Source organism: Numida meleagris, chromosome Z (assembly GCF_002078875.1).
Source record: "Numida meleagris isolate 19003 breed g44 Domestic line chromosome Z, NumMel1.0, whole genome shotgun sequence".
In the NCBI taxonomy this organism is placed as follows: Eukaryota; Metazoa; Chordata; class Aves; order Galliformes; family Numididae; genus Numida; species Numida meleagris.
Genome location: NC_034438.1, coordinates 34,916,656 through 34,933,673, shown reverse-complemented (window position 1 = coordinate 34,933,673; position 17,018 = coordinate 34,916,656). Strand labels below are relative to the sequence as shown.

At 39.4% G+C, this 17,018-nt stretch overlaps 1 protein-coding gene across 6 annotated transcripts in view; it reads left to right on the top strand.

The window, feature by feature from the left end:
- The window catches only part of PIP5K1B (phosphatidylinositol-4-phosphate 5-kinase type 1 beta), a 101,799-nt gene that overhangs the window by 42,814 nt on the left and 41,967 nt on the right, over positions 1-17,018 (top strand). For all 6 annotated transcript variants that reach the window (XM_021380719.1, XM_021380721.1, XM_021380715.1 and 3 more), the window contains exons 4-5: positions 5,900-6,030; positions 16,004-16,121. In XM_021380719.1, coding sequence (XP_021236394.1) covers positions 5,900-6,030; positions 16,004-16,121 — 249 coding nt within the window. The remainder of the gene's footprint in view (positions 1-5,899; positions 6,031-16,003; positions 16,122-17,018) is intronic.

Genomic DNA, 17,018 nt, shown 5'->3' with positions numbered 1-17,018 from the left:
CAGAAAGAAAGAAAATAGTACAATAAAGGCAGTTGCACTTGTTTAATGACCAAGCTTTCTACTGGCATTCAGCACAGTATGTCAGAAAAATACGTTATGTACGTTTATATTGTGGTAGCACAGCTATTGATGACTTCAGTATAGAAAGTACAGCCAACACTGTGTAGAACAGCATGTAATGCTCCATTACTTTGTCCTCAGGCATAGTTCTAGGGTGCAAAGAAAAAGAATGGCCAAAGAATGTAGCATAGACTGGTACAATGGATAGCTTTCAGAAAGAGCAGATACACTCTGGATATTTCTACTCTTTGCTGCAGAACAAAGAGTATTTTTCTACATCTGTGACACCACTACTATTTATATCTGGATTATACAAGTAAATACCTGTCTGTTTTTTGTGTTTATTTGCTATTATGATAGATTGCCTTATCATAACAAAAACCATGGGTAGAGTTTTCCTCTGGAGGTCACAGCTGCTTTTTGCAAAGCAGACTAGCAGCACTAAGGTAACTTTTTTCTATAGGAAGGGCAGCTTAGCAGTAGCTATTAACTCCTGCCCCCCACAGCAAAATCCAGAGATGAGGTGGGTGGGCAGAAGTCCAGTTTAATAAAGTCTGACCTGCAGCAGCTGTGCAAGCAGCTGGCAGAGAAATAGGCAGTGTGAACTTAAGGAAGAGTGAAAGACTGCTATGGAGTTGCGAGTTGTGGAGAAACACAAGAAGGAGTTTAATCACTGAAGTTTTTTAGTAGCTCTATTTTTGCTTGCCTTTTTTGTGATTTGATATGAAAGGAAACCGGTAGTTCAAATGTGGCAGCTGCAGAGAGCATGCTGAGGTGGACTGTCTGCCTCTGAAAGCTTCAGCAGAAGCAGCTGCTGGAAGTGTTCTGTCAATGGGACTAAAAGCACTACAAGTACCCGAAGACAGGAAAAATATAGTGCAAAAGCAGTGGACTCACAAATAACTGTGCATACGTATTGAATCTGGTGGCTGTTTCTTGATGTTCAGAGAGTTTTTTTAACATGTTGCATGGAAAAGGCTTACTGTTTTCCAACAGCACTGTCCTCAGATGGTTTGACCTAAGAGTTTACGCAATTTATGGAGGCTTAGTTTCTTTTCATGAGTCTGGAAAAGATAAACTGTGTTTGCATAGGGGAGGTGGTGTGTTTAGATTCCTGGTACCTGTGGTAAACAGTAAAACTGAAGAACAAATGCTTGCTTGTAGTGGGAAACTCAAATCTATCCAAATCCATGCATCTGGAATAATTTTGTCTAAGTGGAACCCTGGGGATTTTTTTTATTTATTAACTTCATGGAGGCTGAGGCTTGCAGGAAGGCTTCTGTATGGAACTCCATACCAGTGCCTCTCTGAAATGCCATTGCTTGGGGGTGATTTTGATGGTACTGAAAAGTAAGTGAGTTGAGAATTCAGACAGTGTGCATTGTGCTTCAGTTTAAATAAGGAAAAAAGGAGTATCTGTCATTGGGAATTTTTGCTATATTGCTAGGCTCAGGTTCTTTACACTCTTACTCTGATTTCAGGGTAATGTAATAGTTTTATAAGATTTAGTGTGAAAATACATTCTTGTAGTGTTATTAAAGTTTTGAAGAGTTGATGTTAAAGAATTGTAGCCTGTTCAAACTCTTAAGAACTGAGGCATGGAGAGGAGTGTGAGCTCTTTCATGAGGCATTTTTTTTTTTCAGCTAACTGGAGATAAGCACTGTCTTGTGTTTTGACAAGGAAGAGAGCTGTGAAGTAGACAACCATTCATTGATTCAGTCCCACCATGCAGCAGAACAGGCTGGTGAAAAAGATAAGAGCAGTCTTTTCTCCACAGATAGCTGCCATTAGTTCATCTCTTTAAATTGCTATGTGGGAAAAACAGCTGCAGAACAGTGTTAATCAGTGGTGGTTTCTTATCATGTGCCTTCTGCTGCCCATGTCATACATAGGACTGTCATAACTAGGTAGTTCTACCATTTAATTAGAAAAATTTTAATATGTGGATTGTTTTACTTACATTTATTTGAATGGCGGTAGTAGAAAGGGTGGGAAAAAAAAACAAAAATCACCTTGCATTTCAGAGTGATAATGAGGTGAAATTTCTGAGGAAGAGAGCACAAGCATTATAGCAGGTGCTTTATAGCACCTGCAATAAGCCAGGTGTCCTGCGGAAGAGTCACCATCTTTGCCCTCAAAAGTTCATAGGCTAAGCTTCAGTTGCAATAAAATGAGTTATAAAAAAGGAAAACAGATAAGCAAGGACAAAGTTCATATCCATGAAGTTCCATGTGACATTCCTGGGATGTGCCAAAAAGAATGTTGAATTCATGAACTGCTTGTGGGAAATACAAAGACTTAGTAAACAACAACTGAGTCTTAAGAATGGGAAAAATGAATGAGAGTAGGATGAATTTTATAAAATCAAGTGAAGGCTGAATCCCACACAGTTCCATTCTGTTCACGATTGGTTGTTTTTTTTGTTTTAACATTCATTTGTTGTTATTAATAGTCCTGTACTGATAGATAACAAGTAAGAAAACTTGTTTAAAAAGATAAACATATTTACCATATATGAAGTCTTTGTTCACTGTGAACACAGAACCAATTCCTTACCTTCAAACCTTTTGGTTAGTTAGGTTTGCTAACTATTTACATAGAAACTGTAATGCCCTTCACATTCTAATGGAAGTAATTATTTGGCAATATTTAATATGGTTTCTAGTAATTAGAGCACTTGCAGTTTTGTTCTGTTTTTGAAGTATACTCTTCTCCAGTCCTTTCAGTAACCTCATACCTTACTTCCACTGTTTTTAAGTTGCTTCTGTTGCATTTTTTGTTTGTTTGTTAACTGAACATTATATGTATCCAGTTAATGCTTTCCTTTTATGAAAGTAACAAATTCAAGCTTTACAGAACTAGCCTGAATGTTTGTAGGAAAATCAGTGCTAAAGCCCTACTTAGTCCATTCATGGGATCATGTACAAATAATACCTGATTTGAAAGATGTTAAGTTCTCAGTTATTTTGCTAATCTGGAACAGAATTTCAGCTTAGGGTGAAGTAGACAGAGTGGAAGACGTATGTGGAGAACAGTAATTTCATTAGATAGTGCACCTAGAATATACAATGCTGATATTCCGTATATATAACTGTCTGTATTCTTTATTAAATTATGTTTTCACCTTTTTCCCTTTTACTATGGTTTTTGACTCTTTTCATCTTTCTGGGGCTCTCAGCAAAGTTATAGAACAAATACAGGATGCATGCAGTTACTTGTGACAAAAAAAAAAGAGCAAAGGTTTGTTTCAACAGAATGAAGACAAAGCTTTTATATACAGCCTGGAGAAGAGAAGGCTGCGAGGTGACCTGATAGCAGCCTTTCAGTATCTAACTGGAGCTACAGGAAAGAAGGAGACAGACAGACTCTTTAGCAGGGTCTGTGGTGACAGAGCAAGGGGAAATGGTTTCAAGCTCAAGGAGGGTAGATTTAGGTTAGATCTAAAGAAAAAATCTTTCACAGTGAGGGTGGTGAGGCACTGGAACAGATTACCTAGTGTTGTGGTTGATGTCCCATCCGTGAAGCCTTTCAAGGTGAGGCTGGATCAGGCCCTGGGCAGCCTGATCTAGCTGTGGTGTCCCTGTTCATTTCAGGGCAGTTGGACAAGATATCCCTCAGAGGTCCCTTCCAACTCTTAAGGATTCTATGATTCCACAAAACTATGAAGAGAAGAATAAAGTCAGATTCTGAATATGTTCAGTGTAGATAGTTTGGATAGCCAGGCAGATAAGTAAAATAAAATGTATGAGAATACAAAATGTGGGATTATCTATCAGTTATGAGCCTGGCACATTAGAATCCACAGTATAAAGGCCAATGAAAGACAGGCACTTGCAACATTTTTATGGATTTCTGTCTTCATTGTCAGTACAAAACCTACAGTACACCTGTGCAGTAGATAGTGATAGCCTAATCGGCAAAATATGGGTAATAGCCATTTGTTCTGTGCCATGTTAGTTAGCAAAGACAGGTGTACTCACAGTGCAAATCATTTGCTTCATGGTATACAATGCATGATTTGACATTGTTAATCTTCCTGGTTGCTGTCATTCTTTGATTCCTTAGAGCTTCAGAAGGTGTTGATAATACATAGGTTGCTCTGAAAGTGATGCCTTGTAATCATTTCCATGGAATGACAGCAGATACAAAGAACACCATAATACTATTTGATAGAGCAAATTCTCAGCTACAAAACACTGTTTTTCAGCATAGTCACCACAACTAATTATTGAGTTTTTTCCAGTGATGAATAAGAGCTTGCACGCCACACGTAAAAGATCTGCTTGGCTGTCCTGAATGTGGCTTGACTTTCGCATTGCTCTTGCCTGTTCTGAAATACACCACCCACTGCCTCCGTGTGCTCACATCCACTGTTTGGTCTGAATAAACATTCAGCAAGCATTAATGAGCGTCAATGGGTGCAATTTTTTCCACATGGGGAGTTCAGTTCCTCACCTTTGCTTCATTTACACTTCCATGCCAGATGCCATTTTGTCAGAGTGCCCCTCTGCTGCCATCTGTCACACGTCAACAACATGTAACAGAATTTTGGCGGGAAGGTTCAACCTCTACTGCCATACCACCAACATCTGCCTCTGACATAATGAGCCAATGTATGGGCCTTTTTTTTTAGGTGTAGCGTATCTTCTGTGTTTGGTAAAATGCAGTAGTACTGTGTTAGCTGCTGTGCTTTCCAGATGCAGTCCCTCGCTGTGGCAGTGAACAGAATGAGTGTCCAGCTATGAAGCACAAACTATTTACATGTATATTGATTCGATCAAAGTTACATAATTGCTGCTTGTGCTAGGCATTAATCATGCGTGAATAGAGTCCTTTCAAAGAAAGAAAAATGTGAACCTTCTTATAACACAAGCCAGATCTTTTTATTAATCAAAGTTGCAGTCGAAGAATGGTAGTATTGTTTGTTCCCACCAAATTGCCTGTTCAGAACTGTTATAAAATTGCAAGTTCTGCTTGGTGTGCAGTCTTAATTAATGAGGAACTACACGTCTCTATCTTCTCTGAAAATAAGCACCAACTCTGGCATATGCTGTTCTGAGAACTAAAATAAATGTAGTTTCATGTACATGAACCCTTTCTCATGTAATTCACACTCCCTTCTGAAATATTTTTATTCAAGTGCTGCAGTAGTTCTGGCCATGGAACTTCTGATGTTTTCACTGATACAGCGTCTAGTCTAGTGGATGAGAGGTAACATCTGAGAACAGGCATCAAAATAGTATCTTTGAATTAATGAAAATACACCATGCTAAGGGAAGTTATTCCCTTCCTGTCAACCTTATTTACCTTCCCACTGGTTTGCTTTATTCAATCCTTTAATCTTTTCTTTGCTTTATCTGCACTTCCATGTCAGATGCCATTTTGTCAGAGTGCCCCTCTACTGCCATCTGTCACATGTCAACAACATGTAACAGAGTGTTGGTGGGAAGGTTCAGCCTCTACTGCCGTACCACCAACATCTGACTCTGATGTCATGGGCAAACATAATAACATATGAGGCATTACTTTTGGAGCAGCCACTGTGCATTTTCGTGGAATTTGTAACTGTTTTTTTCCAGAACGTAACGCATACAGTTTCAGACTCTGGAATAGCTTAATGCCTAATGCCTATGCCTAATAGACTTTTGGAATGATGAAGTATTTCTTTAAATCTTTTAATTGATAAGAAGTTGTCTCTAGTTGAAAGTTTTCATCTGCTCTTAAAGGCTGAGAAGGAAAGATGATGTGGCATTGTTATTATGAAATTATAATGTTATGGATAAAGAACAGAAATATATCTGTAGGAAACTGATGCTTGAATTCTTACTTTCTATACAGACTACGTCCTCAGCTATTAAAGGTGCTATCCAGCTGGGAATAGGATACACAGTAGGAAACCTTACTTCAAAACCAGACAGAGATGTTCTTATGCAAGATTTCTACGTAGTGGAAAGTGTCTTCTTACCCAGGTAAGGACAAGCCTATTCAATCTATTTTCCAGCAGAATTTCATAGTGAAACTCTACCTAAATATTTAAAATAAGGATTGTTTTACAATTCTGGCAAAATTGGTTTGGAAGATTGAGGCAGAAGAACTTGAAAATGCTCCTGTCTTCATGTTGTCAATGAAAATGAAGGTAGGGAGAAAACTGAGAACATCGCACTTTGATGAAAGGTTTGAAGTCTATTGCATCTAAGGAAGGAAAGTAATTGTGACGCTTTCAATTAAATGAGCTGTTAACTGCAATTGAAAGTGATTTATGAATCCACATGCAAGTGTAATGTCCAGCATTCACATACATAGTTTAGTCCCTAAAAACTGAGGATAATACTTGCCGTTTTGTTGAGTGTTAAAAATGACATAAGAAGTTACAATTTGGTATAAAATTTTAGCCAGGCTTTTAACCTATTGCTAAGTTCAGCTCTTGGTAGCTGACTCTGGGTTGTGCGCTGTTATTGCCTTCATTTGGCAACGATGATATAGAAATTGTAATAATGTAGTTACACTGATCAGAAAGCAAGGTCATCCTCATTTTGGGGGTTCAGAAGCTGAAGTGCAGTGCCATGTAACTTTTCCAAATTATGTATGGCAGGAATGGACAGGGCAGATGTAGGAAAATAGGAAAAACATACTTCAAAACTAGGAGGATGTGTTCTGTTCATTTTCTGAGGTGATCAGCACCATTGTAGGTACATTCAGCAGTAGAGCAGGAGACTGTGGTTGTGCAAGGGGGGGTCCTAAAAATGAAGAGACCCCACGGCAAGGAGAGATCCACCTGGAGCTGCCCTTGCAAGAACTGGCAACCCAGCAGGGAAGGGCCAGGAGCAGTAGGACACACATACAAAGGCAGCCCCTAAGGAGCACCACAGTGGTTGGGCTGAGGCAGAAACCCAGACTGAGGGGCCACAACCTTCCCAGGCTGATGTATGCACCCAAGGAGACCACCCCAGGAGCAACAGAGCTGCCCAGAACATCCCTTGCAGGGAACTCCAGCATCTGGAATTGGCACTAGGGCCAGCTTGGCAACCTTTTTGGGCCGGGTGCCAAGTTTTGTGAGGAAATCAGCAGGCTGAGCAGTTTCCAGCAATTGGAGAGAGATTGATGCCTGCTGTCATGGAGTGACATGGGCAGACCAGTAGTCCTGTCTTAAGTCTCTGCAACGGGAAGAAGATAAGCTAGCTTCCAACCTGGAGCTGCTAGACTGCAAAAACACTTGAGATGAAGGAGCCTGGACCCTCATCTCTGCTCAGAGCAGAAGGAGAAGGCTTCACCTTCCCCCTGAAGTGCCCCTAAGCAAAAAGTACTAAGCTCTGAGGATAGAAAGAGGAGAGAGCATGGATAATGGTTCAGACCCAGAAAGGAGCGACCACTTTAAGATGATTCAGTGAGAGACCCAAGTCAGAATGAGTGCAGCTGGAAAAAAAAGGTGAAGGGTGTTAGTAACTGGGGACTCCATGCTGAGGGACACCAAGGCACCCATTTGCTGCCTGGATAATCTCTCTAGAGAAGTTTGCTGCCCGTGGGAGCCCACATCTGGGGCATCAGGAAGAGGCAACCAGGTATGATAAAGCCAGAGCACTACTGTCCACTCCTGCTTTTTCAAGCTGGGTCACAGGAGTCTGTGACTAGGAAACTTAAAAATATATATATATTAAAAAAGACTTTGTCCCGTAGTAATATGTTAAAGGGATTGGGAGCACAGATAGTGTTCTCCTTGATCCTCCTGGTTGGATACTGGGACCTGGGCTGAAGGAAGATAGCAGACCAGTTGAATGAATGTCTGTATGGGTGGTCACAGGGTTTTGGATACTATTGTCTTGGATGGACCTTACAGAGGTGGAGCATGATGATGTTGGATGGGATACAACTAACCAGGAGGGGCAAGAATATACTGGGCAGCAAGCTGGCTGGGCTTATTGCCAGGGCTTTGAACTAGATTTAATGGGGGGAGGGGATGTACTTCTGAGTGACAGAGAGGTTGCTAGGGTTGCTTTAGGAAGCAGCAGGAGAAAAACTCAGATTTGTTTGAGAGGAATTTGAGGAGCTCCTCCAAGAAGCTAATGTGGTAGATAACCCAGCTGAAGTTTCTCTAAACCAGTGCACACAGCATGGGAAATGAGCATGGGGAGATAGAAACCATGGTGCAATTAGAAAACTATGACCTTATTGCTATCACAGAAACATGGTGGGATGAGTTGCACAACTGTAACACTGTGACTGAGGACAATAAGCATTTTAGAAGGGATACGCAAGGCAGGCGGGGCAGGGGAGCTGCCCTCTGTGTTAAGAAGCAGATTGATTGTCAAGAGCAGCCCCTGAGAAACAGCTGTGACCAGACTGAGAGCTTGTGATTGAAAATCAGGAACCAGGTCAGTAAAGGACATCTGGTAGTTGGCATCTACTGCAGGCTGCCTCATCAAGGGGAGCCTGTTGACATGACCTTCTTGCTTCAGCTACAAGAAGTATCATGCTTGCAGGCTCTCCTGATGGGGGTTCCAGCCATCTAGATGTCAGCTGGGAAAGCAACACAGTGGGCTGCAAGCAATCCAGGTGACTCCTGGTGTCTGCTGAGGATAATTTCCTGGTCCAGGTATTGGACAGGCCAACCAGAAGTGAAGTGTTACTGGACCTAGCTTGCAAAAAGCAGAGTCAGTACCCTGTACTTAAGGAGAACTGTTTAAGGAATTATTGGATGAGATCGTCTGGGAAACTGTCCTTTGGAATATAGGAATGGAACAGAGCTGGCAGCTCTTTAAGGACATCTTTCTGAGAGCACAAGAGCTCTCATCCCCCAAGGTAAGAAAGGAAGCAGAGGAAGCAGGAAACCAGCATGGCTGAGCAAGTACTAATAGTTTCCATAATTTTCATAAGTGAGTGTTCTCTGTGCAGGAAATACTCCCAAATTTTGTGATTACTATCTTTTTTCAATTTTGGTTCATATGTGGAGTTTGAATGTTACTTCATATATTGTTCCTACTAATTTGTAATGCTTAGAGATTATTAATGCCAATAAATGGGAAGTGAAATTGATGGTGTTCAGAATAATTGCAAGTAGGTACTTTTAAAGTTGATCTCTCCTGATGTAAATTTGCTAGTTTAAACTCCTAATTTTCTCTGAATTGAGATACCTTTCAAGAATAAGAAACTGTATTTCTTATGTGAAATGAAGCATTTAATTACATTCTCTAGTTTATAGGACTTGAGGGTATCCTCATATCATGTGTTCTGGTGCTAGCTGTAAAGTTTGTGATCTTTCTCTTGGTGATTAGATATATATATTAGATATGTGTTACCTGTGTGCTTATCTCTTCATACACTGTAATCGCAATTTTTCACTTGTTCAAAAAAAAAAAAAAAAAAAAATTACAAGTTACAACTGAGAAGTTTGTATATCATGTAAAAAAGTTTGTTTTTTTTTTTGAAGAACGGAGTGAGCCATCATATTTGTGAAGTGTCCAGCTGTGATAGCTATGCAGCGTTCTGTAGTTACTTGTTTGGCTGTTACACTGGCTTTATTGTTCATGAAACAAAACAAAACATATATGCTAAAACTGTTCCATGATACAGCACAACTTTGGGCAAAAAAAAAAAAAGCAGTCTGTGTCTTTTATAATGTATTTGTGAAAGATCAAGTGAAATAAAATGGTTTGTAGTCTTTTGCATCACATACATCATCGACCTTATGAAACTTGCATTTTTGGACACTCAGAAATGAGATTTTTTGTATTTGCTTGGTAATGTCTTTAATGGAGAACTAGGAGAGATTACTTCTGTCTGAAAAAGAGAATAAAGGCGAAAGTAATAGCCTATTTGTACTAACATAAAATTGATCCACAAGCTTTAATAGCACCTTTTTTGACAATTATCTAAAAAAAAAAAAAGAGCATGAGGAAAATTATATAAATGAAAGAAATGACTAGAGCAGCAAGTGATCTGACTTCTTCTTTTTGTATACCAATCTGGGAAGCAGCAGTACATAATACAATGACTCATAATACAGTGACTCATCTTGACTGTAACAAAGAGCCTTTCTATATAGAGCCCCTGCTGGTAACACTCTGTGAAACCAAAAATTGGCTATCCATAGAAGTCTCTTAAAAACAATCATGATGCTTCATTTCTTAAACTGACAAACAAGTTTCAGATTTCAAGTCCTTCTTTTGTCTTTATTTAACTTGCATGCTTGTCTAAAATCTTTTCAAACTGAAGTGCTACTGACTTGCATGAATCATAATAATATAGTGTTAATATGTAATATTAAAGTGTATAATAATTTAGTATTACAGACTTCAGTCTTACTGGCTGAGGATATCAGCATATTGAGTCTCGGCATTATATGGATAACTTCTGAGTCCTGCCTGTAGCTGGCTTCACTGCCATAGCTTGAGGTAAAAAGCCGAGGTCTCGTGTCCCTTCTGTGTGACGCTGAGCTCCAGAGGTATAGATCAAGTGCTCTTTACACTTTCCTAGGACAGTATTCACATTTGAAGATATTGTTGTAAAAGTCATGACTTAAATGCAGTTTAGGGAAAGTGAGCTCTGTGTCCACTAAATTTTTTGGTTTCTGTTTTCTTTTTTCTCTCCCCTTTTGACTGGTCTGTGTTGAAAGAAATAAGTTGAATTTGTTTACACTGGCGGATACCATGGGCTGACTGCTGTCTGGGAGATGATGAGCATCCAGGAGCAGGCTGAGGTGAAGCAATGCTTTTGCCCAGTAACTGCATCTGGAAAAGAGTCTGGCGAGGCAGTGCAGCAAGTGCGGTGCTTAAAGTAGTCAATTACTGAGCAAGAAGGGATGTTTTTCTTCTTTCTATGGGTACATGTAATTTAGCTGCAACTCCAGGCAGTGTATTAACTGAATTTCCATGGCCTCTTCCAGATCTAGCAGGTGTGATATGGTCAGAGGCACACCGACTTGTTTAACAGCAACATAAGCACTGTTGTAGTGATGGTGGCAAAATAGATCTGAGTTAGTAGAAGTGCAGCAAAACAACAGCCTGTGTTCCAGCAAAGCAAAATAGTATTACCTGTGCCCTTCCTGAGAAAAGTAGTTTACAGTTATTCATAAATTTGTTAAGTGAGAGAGGAAAAACAGTTTCTGCGTATCACTCAGGCCCTGATGTAAACCTCAGTTCTGTCTGTAGTTCAGCTTTGGTGACAATAGGAAAATAACTTCCTGCTGTGTTCAGAGTTTGTGAAGGAGGGAGAAAACTGTTTTTCCCTAAAAAGGCACAGATAAACTGAACGTAACTGCACTGCTTATTGTGGGAGCTATTGTAAATCACTGTTAGCCCACAGATTGCAGGTTATGCCTGGTCCAGAGTTGCTTTGTAACTGGGTTAAATAGGGTCATAGTTTATCCCAGATCTACTTAGACCTTTGTTTCAGGAAGCAATTCTCAGTGATCTGTAGATATCTTTGCAGGAGTGAATCTGAATTGCAGAATTACTTGCATTTGTTTGTACATTATTGCAGCTGTGGAAATGGGCAAATGCTTTTGTTACTTTCTGCTTTGCATTGTCCATTTGTGATTTTCCCTTTTCCTAAGGAGTATAAAATATGTTCCTTTTGGGAGTTAAGTGGATATTACTAGGGGCAGCTATAAGAGGGTGTATTTAGAGCTGCAGTCAGGACTGAGTGTAAATGGTACTATGCAAATGTGCCCTTTGTGCTAAAAAAAAAAATGCAATCTCCAACTGATCCAGTTGATTCTGGAGATACGGTTTCTGAAGTCTCAGCCTAACTCCCTTCATAGGTTGAAATCACATGGGGAAACTGCTTTTAAACACTGCTTTGAAAATCCAACAAGGAGATGCTTATCTGGGGCTTATCTATTCCAGCAATGGCTAGAGGGTTTGTGAGAAAGTTCTGCATCCTGCCTGTGTTCTCTCCTCCCTCCTCCGTCCATTTGTTCAGGTGTGTGGGGCTTTTTCTTGTCTTCCTGCGTTATGCTCAGTGCCCTGAACTCCTTAGTGAAGTGAACCAGTTCATTTCTTGGTGTCACATTTTGTTCCCAAATAGGCCATTTGCATGTTGTGGATACAGAAGTATTCTGACAGCTGTTTTATTCAAGTTCAGGGCCAGCTCAGAGTTGTGTGTCCATGGTGAGGCCTGGTGCTGAGGCCAACATGTCTCACAGTTTCAGGCAGTGGTGGCTCAAGCTGGTCCCTAGGCTGAGCGGTTGCATGTGAGCTGGGAACGTGGGCAGCTTGCTGAGCAAATCCAGCAGACACAGACCAAGGAGGCACATTTTCTATGGTGATGCTTGGTGAGCTGAACTCCATTCTGTCCGTTAATTTTGGCTACTCAGTCATATGCAGCTTCAGAAATGCAGAGCATTTGCAGAAAGGCTTCATATCTTCTAGCCTCCTGAGATGCACACCACTGCTAAGCTCAGCTGTGACTTTGACCTTCTTGCAGCAAGTTGTTAATCAGTCTTGTGTATTTCCCATGCTAATAGACTTTATTTTCAGGGTCTGGATCCTGCACATTGTGAACACTTGTTATGATTTCTGATTGAACTAGTAAGTCAGTTAGATGTTGTTGACCTGTATGCTCACTGCAGTTTCAGTCATCTGTACACGGAACTGGTTCATCGCAAAATGCTTTCTGATGCTGATGAAAGATTATTCAGATTATTTTTGCTCTTTAATGTCCAAAGCTTATTACTGTTGTAAGGTAGCATTTGTGTGACGCTCAAATCAGTAGTGAAAAGTACTGAGAAGAGTTAAAGCTTGGATAAACTTCAAGTAGTCTGGAGTTTAGCCTACTTCTGAAGCTGAAGTCTTCTGGTACGTTTTTTCTTTGTGAAAAGTGAGGAAAACTGACAGTTTTGGAAATATTATATATATTATAGGAAACTACTTGAGGTCAGAATGCTATCTCTATTAAAAGCAGCATCAAGAAAACCTTACAGACTTTATTCTAGAGGTGTAACCAAGAAATCTTAAATTTGTGTCATGCTGGCTTCTTGCATCACAAATAAGCTTGCTATTTGGATCTTCAATTCTATTAGGCAATAAAATTGAAAATAATCAGTATGGTTATCAAAAATGATAGAGTATGATAACAAGCCCTGCGGACCCTTAGTAAAAAGATTTATTTAAAAAAAAATATAATTTTACAAAGAAGCTTGTCTGCATAATGAAGTAGGCTATTATCTGTAATAAAGTAAGCTTATGTGTTTTACGTGCACTTGTTCTCTATGTATGTGCTGTTCAAAAATAATTAGTCCATTTCCAAAATATTCTGGAATATATTTCTACATACTTTGTACTGCTGTCCATCTTAGGAGCAATTTTAGTTTTAACTGATGGTCCTTCTTCTACGTGCTGCACTTATGAAATGGCTTGGGCCCGTGGTATTATCACAGAATACCTTCTGTCTTCATTTTGGCTCTGGTGAAGTTTCAAGAATGGGACATGTTCTAGCAGAGTAAGATGTGTAATCTTTTGCCACACTTTCACGAAATAAAAAATTGAGTTATGGCTGTAGGAAGCATATTTGTAAAACTATGTTCTAAAAGGTAAGGTTTCATTATAAAGTTTAGATGATCAGCTCTTGTAACAATGGTGTTATGCATTTAGAAACATGACCCCAAGTTCCCAGAGAACAGGCTGAGAGAGCTGGGGTTGTTCAGCCTAGAGAATAGAATGCTCTGGGGAGACCTGACAGCTGCCTATCAGGTTGCTTTAAGAAAGGGGCCGTAAGAGAGAAAGGGACAGAGTCTTCAGCAGGGTCAGTTGTGCTAGGACAAGAGGAAATGATTTCAGACTAAACAAGGGGAGATTTAGATTGGATGTAACGAAAAAGTTTTTTATAATCAGGGTGGTGAGGCACTAGAACAGTTGCCAGTATAGCTGTGTATTACCCTGTCACATCCCTATATTGCAGAAAAATGCAGTGAGATGCATCCAGCTATGTAAAACGTCATTTCAGATAAGACTGGCATGCTGAAAGTAACACTTCATAAGAAAAAGCATTAGCCAAGCTTAACTGTAAGGAAAAATACTAAGTTCAGCCTATTAACTTACTGATTTCTCTTTTTTACTTTATAATGGAATAATTATAAGTGGATTTTATTTTAATCCCTTAGAGTCATTATAAGTTGGACTACAAAATGTGCAATTGAGGTAGCAGCGTTTGCTAGCTGTTAGCCATATGGTTTAGCATTTGAAGAAACACTGGTGTTCTGATATCTTTGTATGCATCTTTCCTCATCTACAGACATCTTTTGAAGTGTGCTTTCCAGCCAGAAGACAGGTTGTTTTTTTCCTTCTTTGGTCTCATATTCCAGAATCTGAAGTATGTGCCTTTCTGGAGCCTGAGAAAGCTTTTTGTCGAGCTTACACTGCTTAATTAGCAGCAGTTTAGTTCAGTTGAGTTTTGGTCATATGCATGCAGGGGCAGCTAAATGGGTAGGATAGAGTTCTGTAATTAGATTGTTGTTAATTATTGTGTGTGACAAGTTCATATGACAAACATTAATTGTACAGGATCAAAGCTCCTAGATGTGTTTGGTTATAGATTTATGATACCTAAATTAGTCTTTGTAGAAAATCTCCTTAGGACTTGTTCTTCTTCGTATTTTTGTGAATTCTTGACAGTTTTTTTTTTCTGCATACTTTGTATATTACTGTTGTCAAGCACATAGGTACTTACTGCATTTCTGAATAATTTAATTAGGGTAAATGACTAAAGCAGTGTCAGAAGAGCTGATTTGCACCACTGTGTCCAGTCTTACGGATTTTATACTCAAATATTTATCAATCCATGCACAGAGTGACAACTTTGTCTTAATGCTATTCTTGCTTTGAAATTTTTATTACTCTGTTTAAAGCCTTCTTCTAATTTCCAACATGAAGGAAACCACAGACGGATTTCTTTTGTATGTTTTTCTTCTGACAGCATCTTCCTGCCAGCCTTTTCCTTCAGCTTAAATAGCATAGTGTTCATCTCAATACTCATGCAGCTGCATCATAGAAGTAGAGAGGGAGTGTTGATGTAAAATATGGAAAAGAGCCACAAGGGTTACATTCTTCTTATCTGCTTCTTTGAGAATGGCTGGCTTCGGAACTGGCCGCCTCAGTAGTCTTTCTTTGTGCGTCTTCTAGTTTGAATCTGTATCTTACGTGTATCTGAATACCATTTCCAGTAATTCCCCACACTATATATAGCTCATGTTCCTAATTAACTGAGCATGTAAGCTAGTGGTGGTTTAGACTGAGGTAGGATAAAATATTTGATGTGACAGGTGAGCAAGCAGAAAACCACTTGAAGTTCAGCAGTGCCAGGGTGGCTTTTCAGTTCTGCACTGTACTAGCAAGAAAGAGTGAGATAGTGTAACTGCAATTAGCCTGCGGAAATTGGTGCTGAGGATGCCATTTCATAAGTAATGCTGAGCTAATCAAAGCTTGCTGGCACCAAAAAAAATTTGGTAGACCTACTTCCTTCCCTCTACTCTGTCTGCATAGTCCCTGCCCTCTTTGCTATGTTATAGTATTCTTTTGTTCTTTCTCATTTTAGTATCTTCTTACTTTTTTTGCATTTTTAGTATCTGTAGTATCTCTGACTGACCCCCCTGTGAACAACTTCAGTTCACCAGGCTTTCCCTTTCTGTGTCAAAGATGTTAGACTGGCTTTCCTTGAAGGGAGGTGAGAAGCTGTAGCATTAGTTTAAATATGATCTTTGTGAATGTAGAAGTGGGTAATGAAAAGACAACATGAAAGGAGGGAGGAAGGAGTTTGCTGGTGATACTGTGTCTCTCCCAGGCATTTCTGTGACACTGATCAATGGTGATATGCAGATTTGTCTGCATATATGACTCTAGTAAGGCCAGTGATTGAGTTAGGCAGATTTACATTAACGGTAAGCTTTGCAGGAAGTGGCTAAAAATTGCTCAGTAATAATTGGGTTTGGTCTGTTTTTGTTTTTGTTTACAGTGAAGGGAGCAATCTCACCCCTGCTCATCATTACCCTGACTTCAGATTTAAGACGTATGCACCTCTTGCCTTCCGATATTTCAGAGAACTTTTTGGTATCAAGCCTGATGATTACTTGGTAAGAGCTTGCAGTTTTCCTTTCAGTTACAAATTATCATAATATACACTAGTTTTGTACAGAGGAGGATGCTTTGATGGTGCCCAAATGGGTAATGAATTTTGTACGTGTGGTGTTTAATTACTAGTGAATATTTTTACGGTTTTACAAAAATCTTAATTCTTTGAGATGTTCACTTAAAAAAAAACTCTGCCTTGTTAATTAACTAGAGGAACTTTGGTATTACTGCTTATCCAGCTCATTGTTTCTAGAGGATATATTCAGTACTTCTGTACTGATTTTGCAGCTTTTGTGTTATTCACTATTAAACATGCATTTGTCTGCAGACATTCCCATCTGACCTTGAGAAAATTGGAGTGGAGGCCTAAGAAGGAAGCATTTTAGAATATATTCTTTTTTTTTTTAATCCATACTGTATACTTGGAAGTCTGATTCTTCAATATTCAGCTGCTAACATGAGAAAAATATGATGTATTTACTATTGTCATAAGAGCAGGCTGTATTTGTTAGAACCATTTTGTGCACTGCCAGAGACAAGAGTCTGCTGGCTTTGCTTCTCCTTCTGCCTTTGGAACAGCGGAGCAAGAAGGGAGAGATGGATTTTTTCTATATGTTTCTCTCATGTCCGGTCTGTCTCATGTTGATCCCACATGACAAACCAGAGCCCCCAAACAAGTCAGCAGTTTTGAGCATCAGTTTTATTGTTAAATTCTTTAGCATGTGTTTTTGAATGTTTTGTACTATTAATGGTAGCTAAGTTTTTGCAATCAGAAGAATCTGATAGAATTTCATTGAATTAAAAATAATGCATTAAATGGCTTTGAAATATTACTTTAGTTTATTACTTCACAGACTTTGTGTCTGAATACAACATAAGCTTTTTTCCTTTCTTAGATA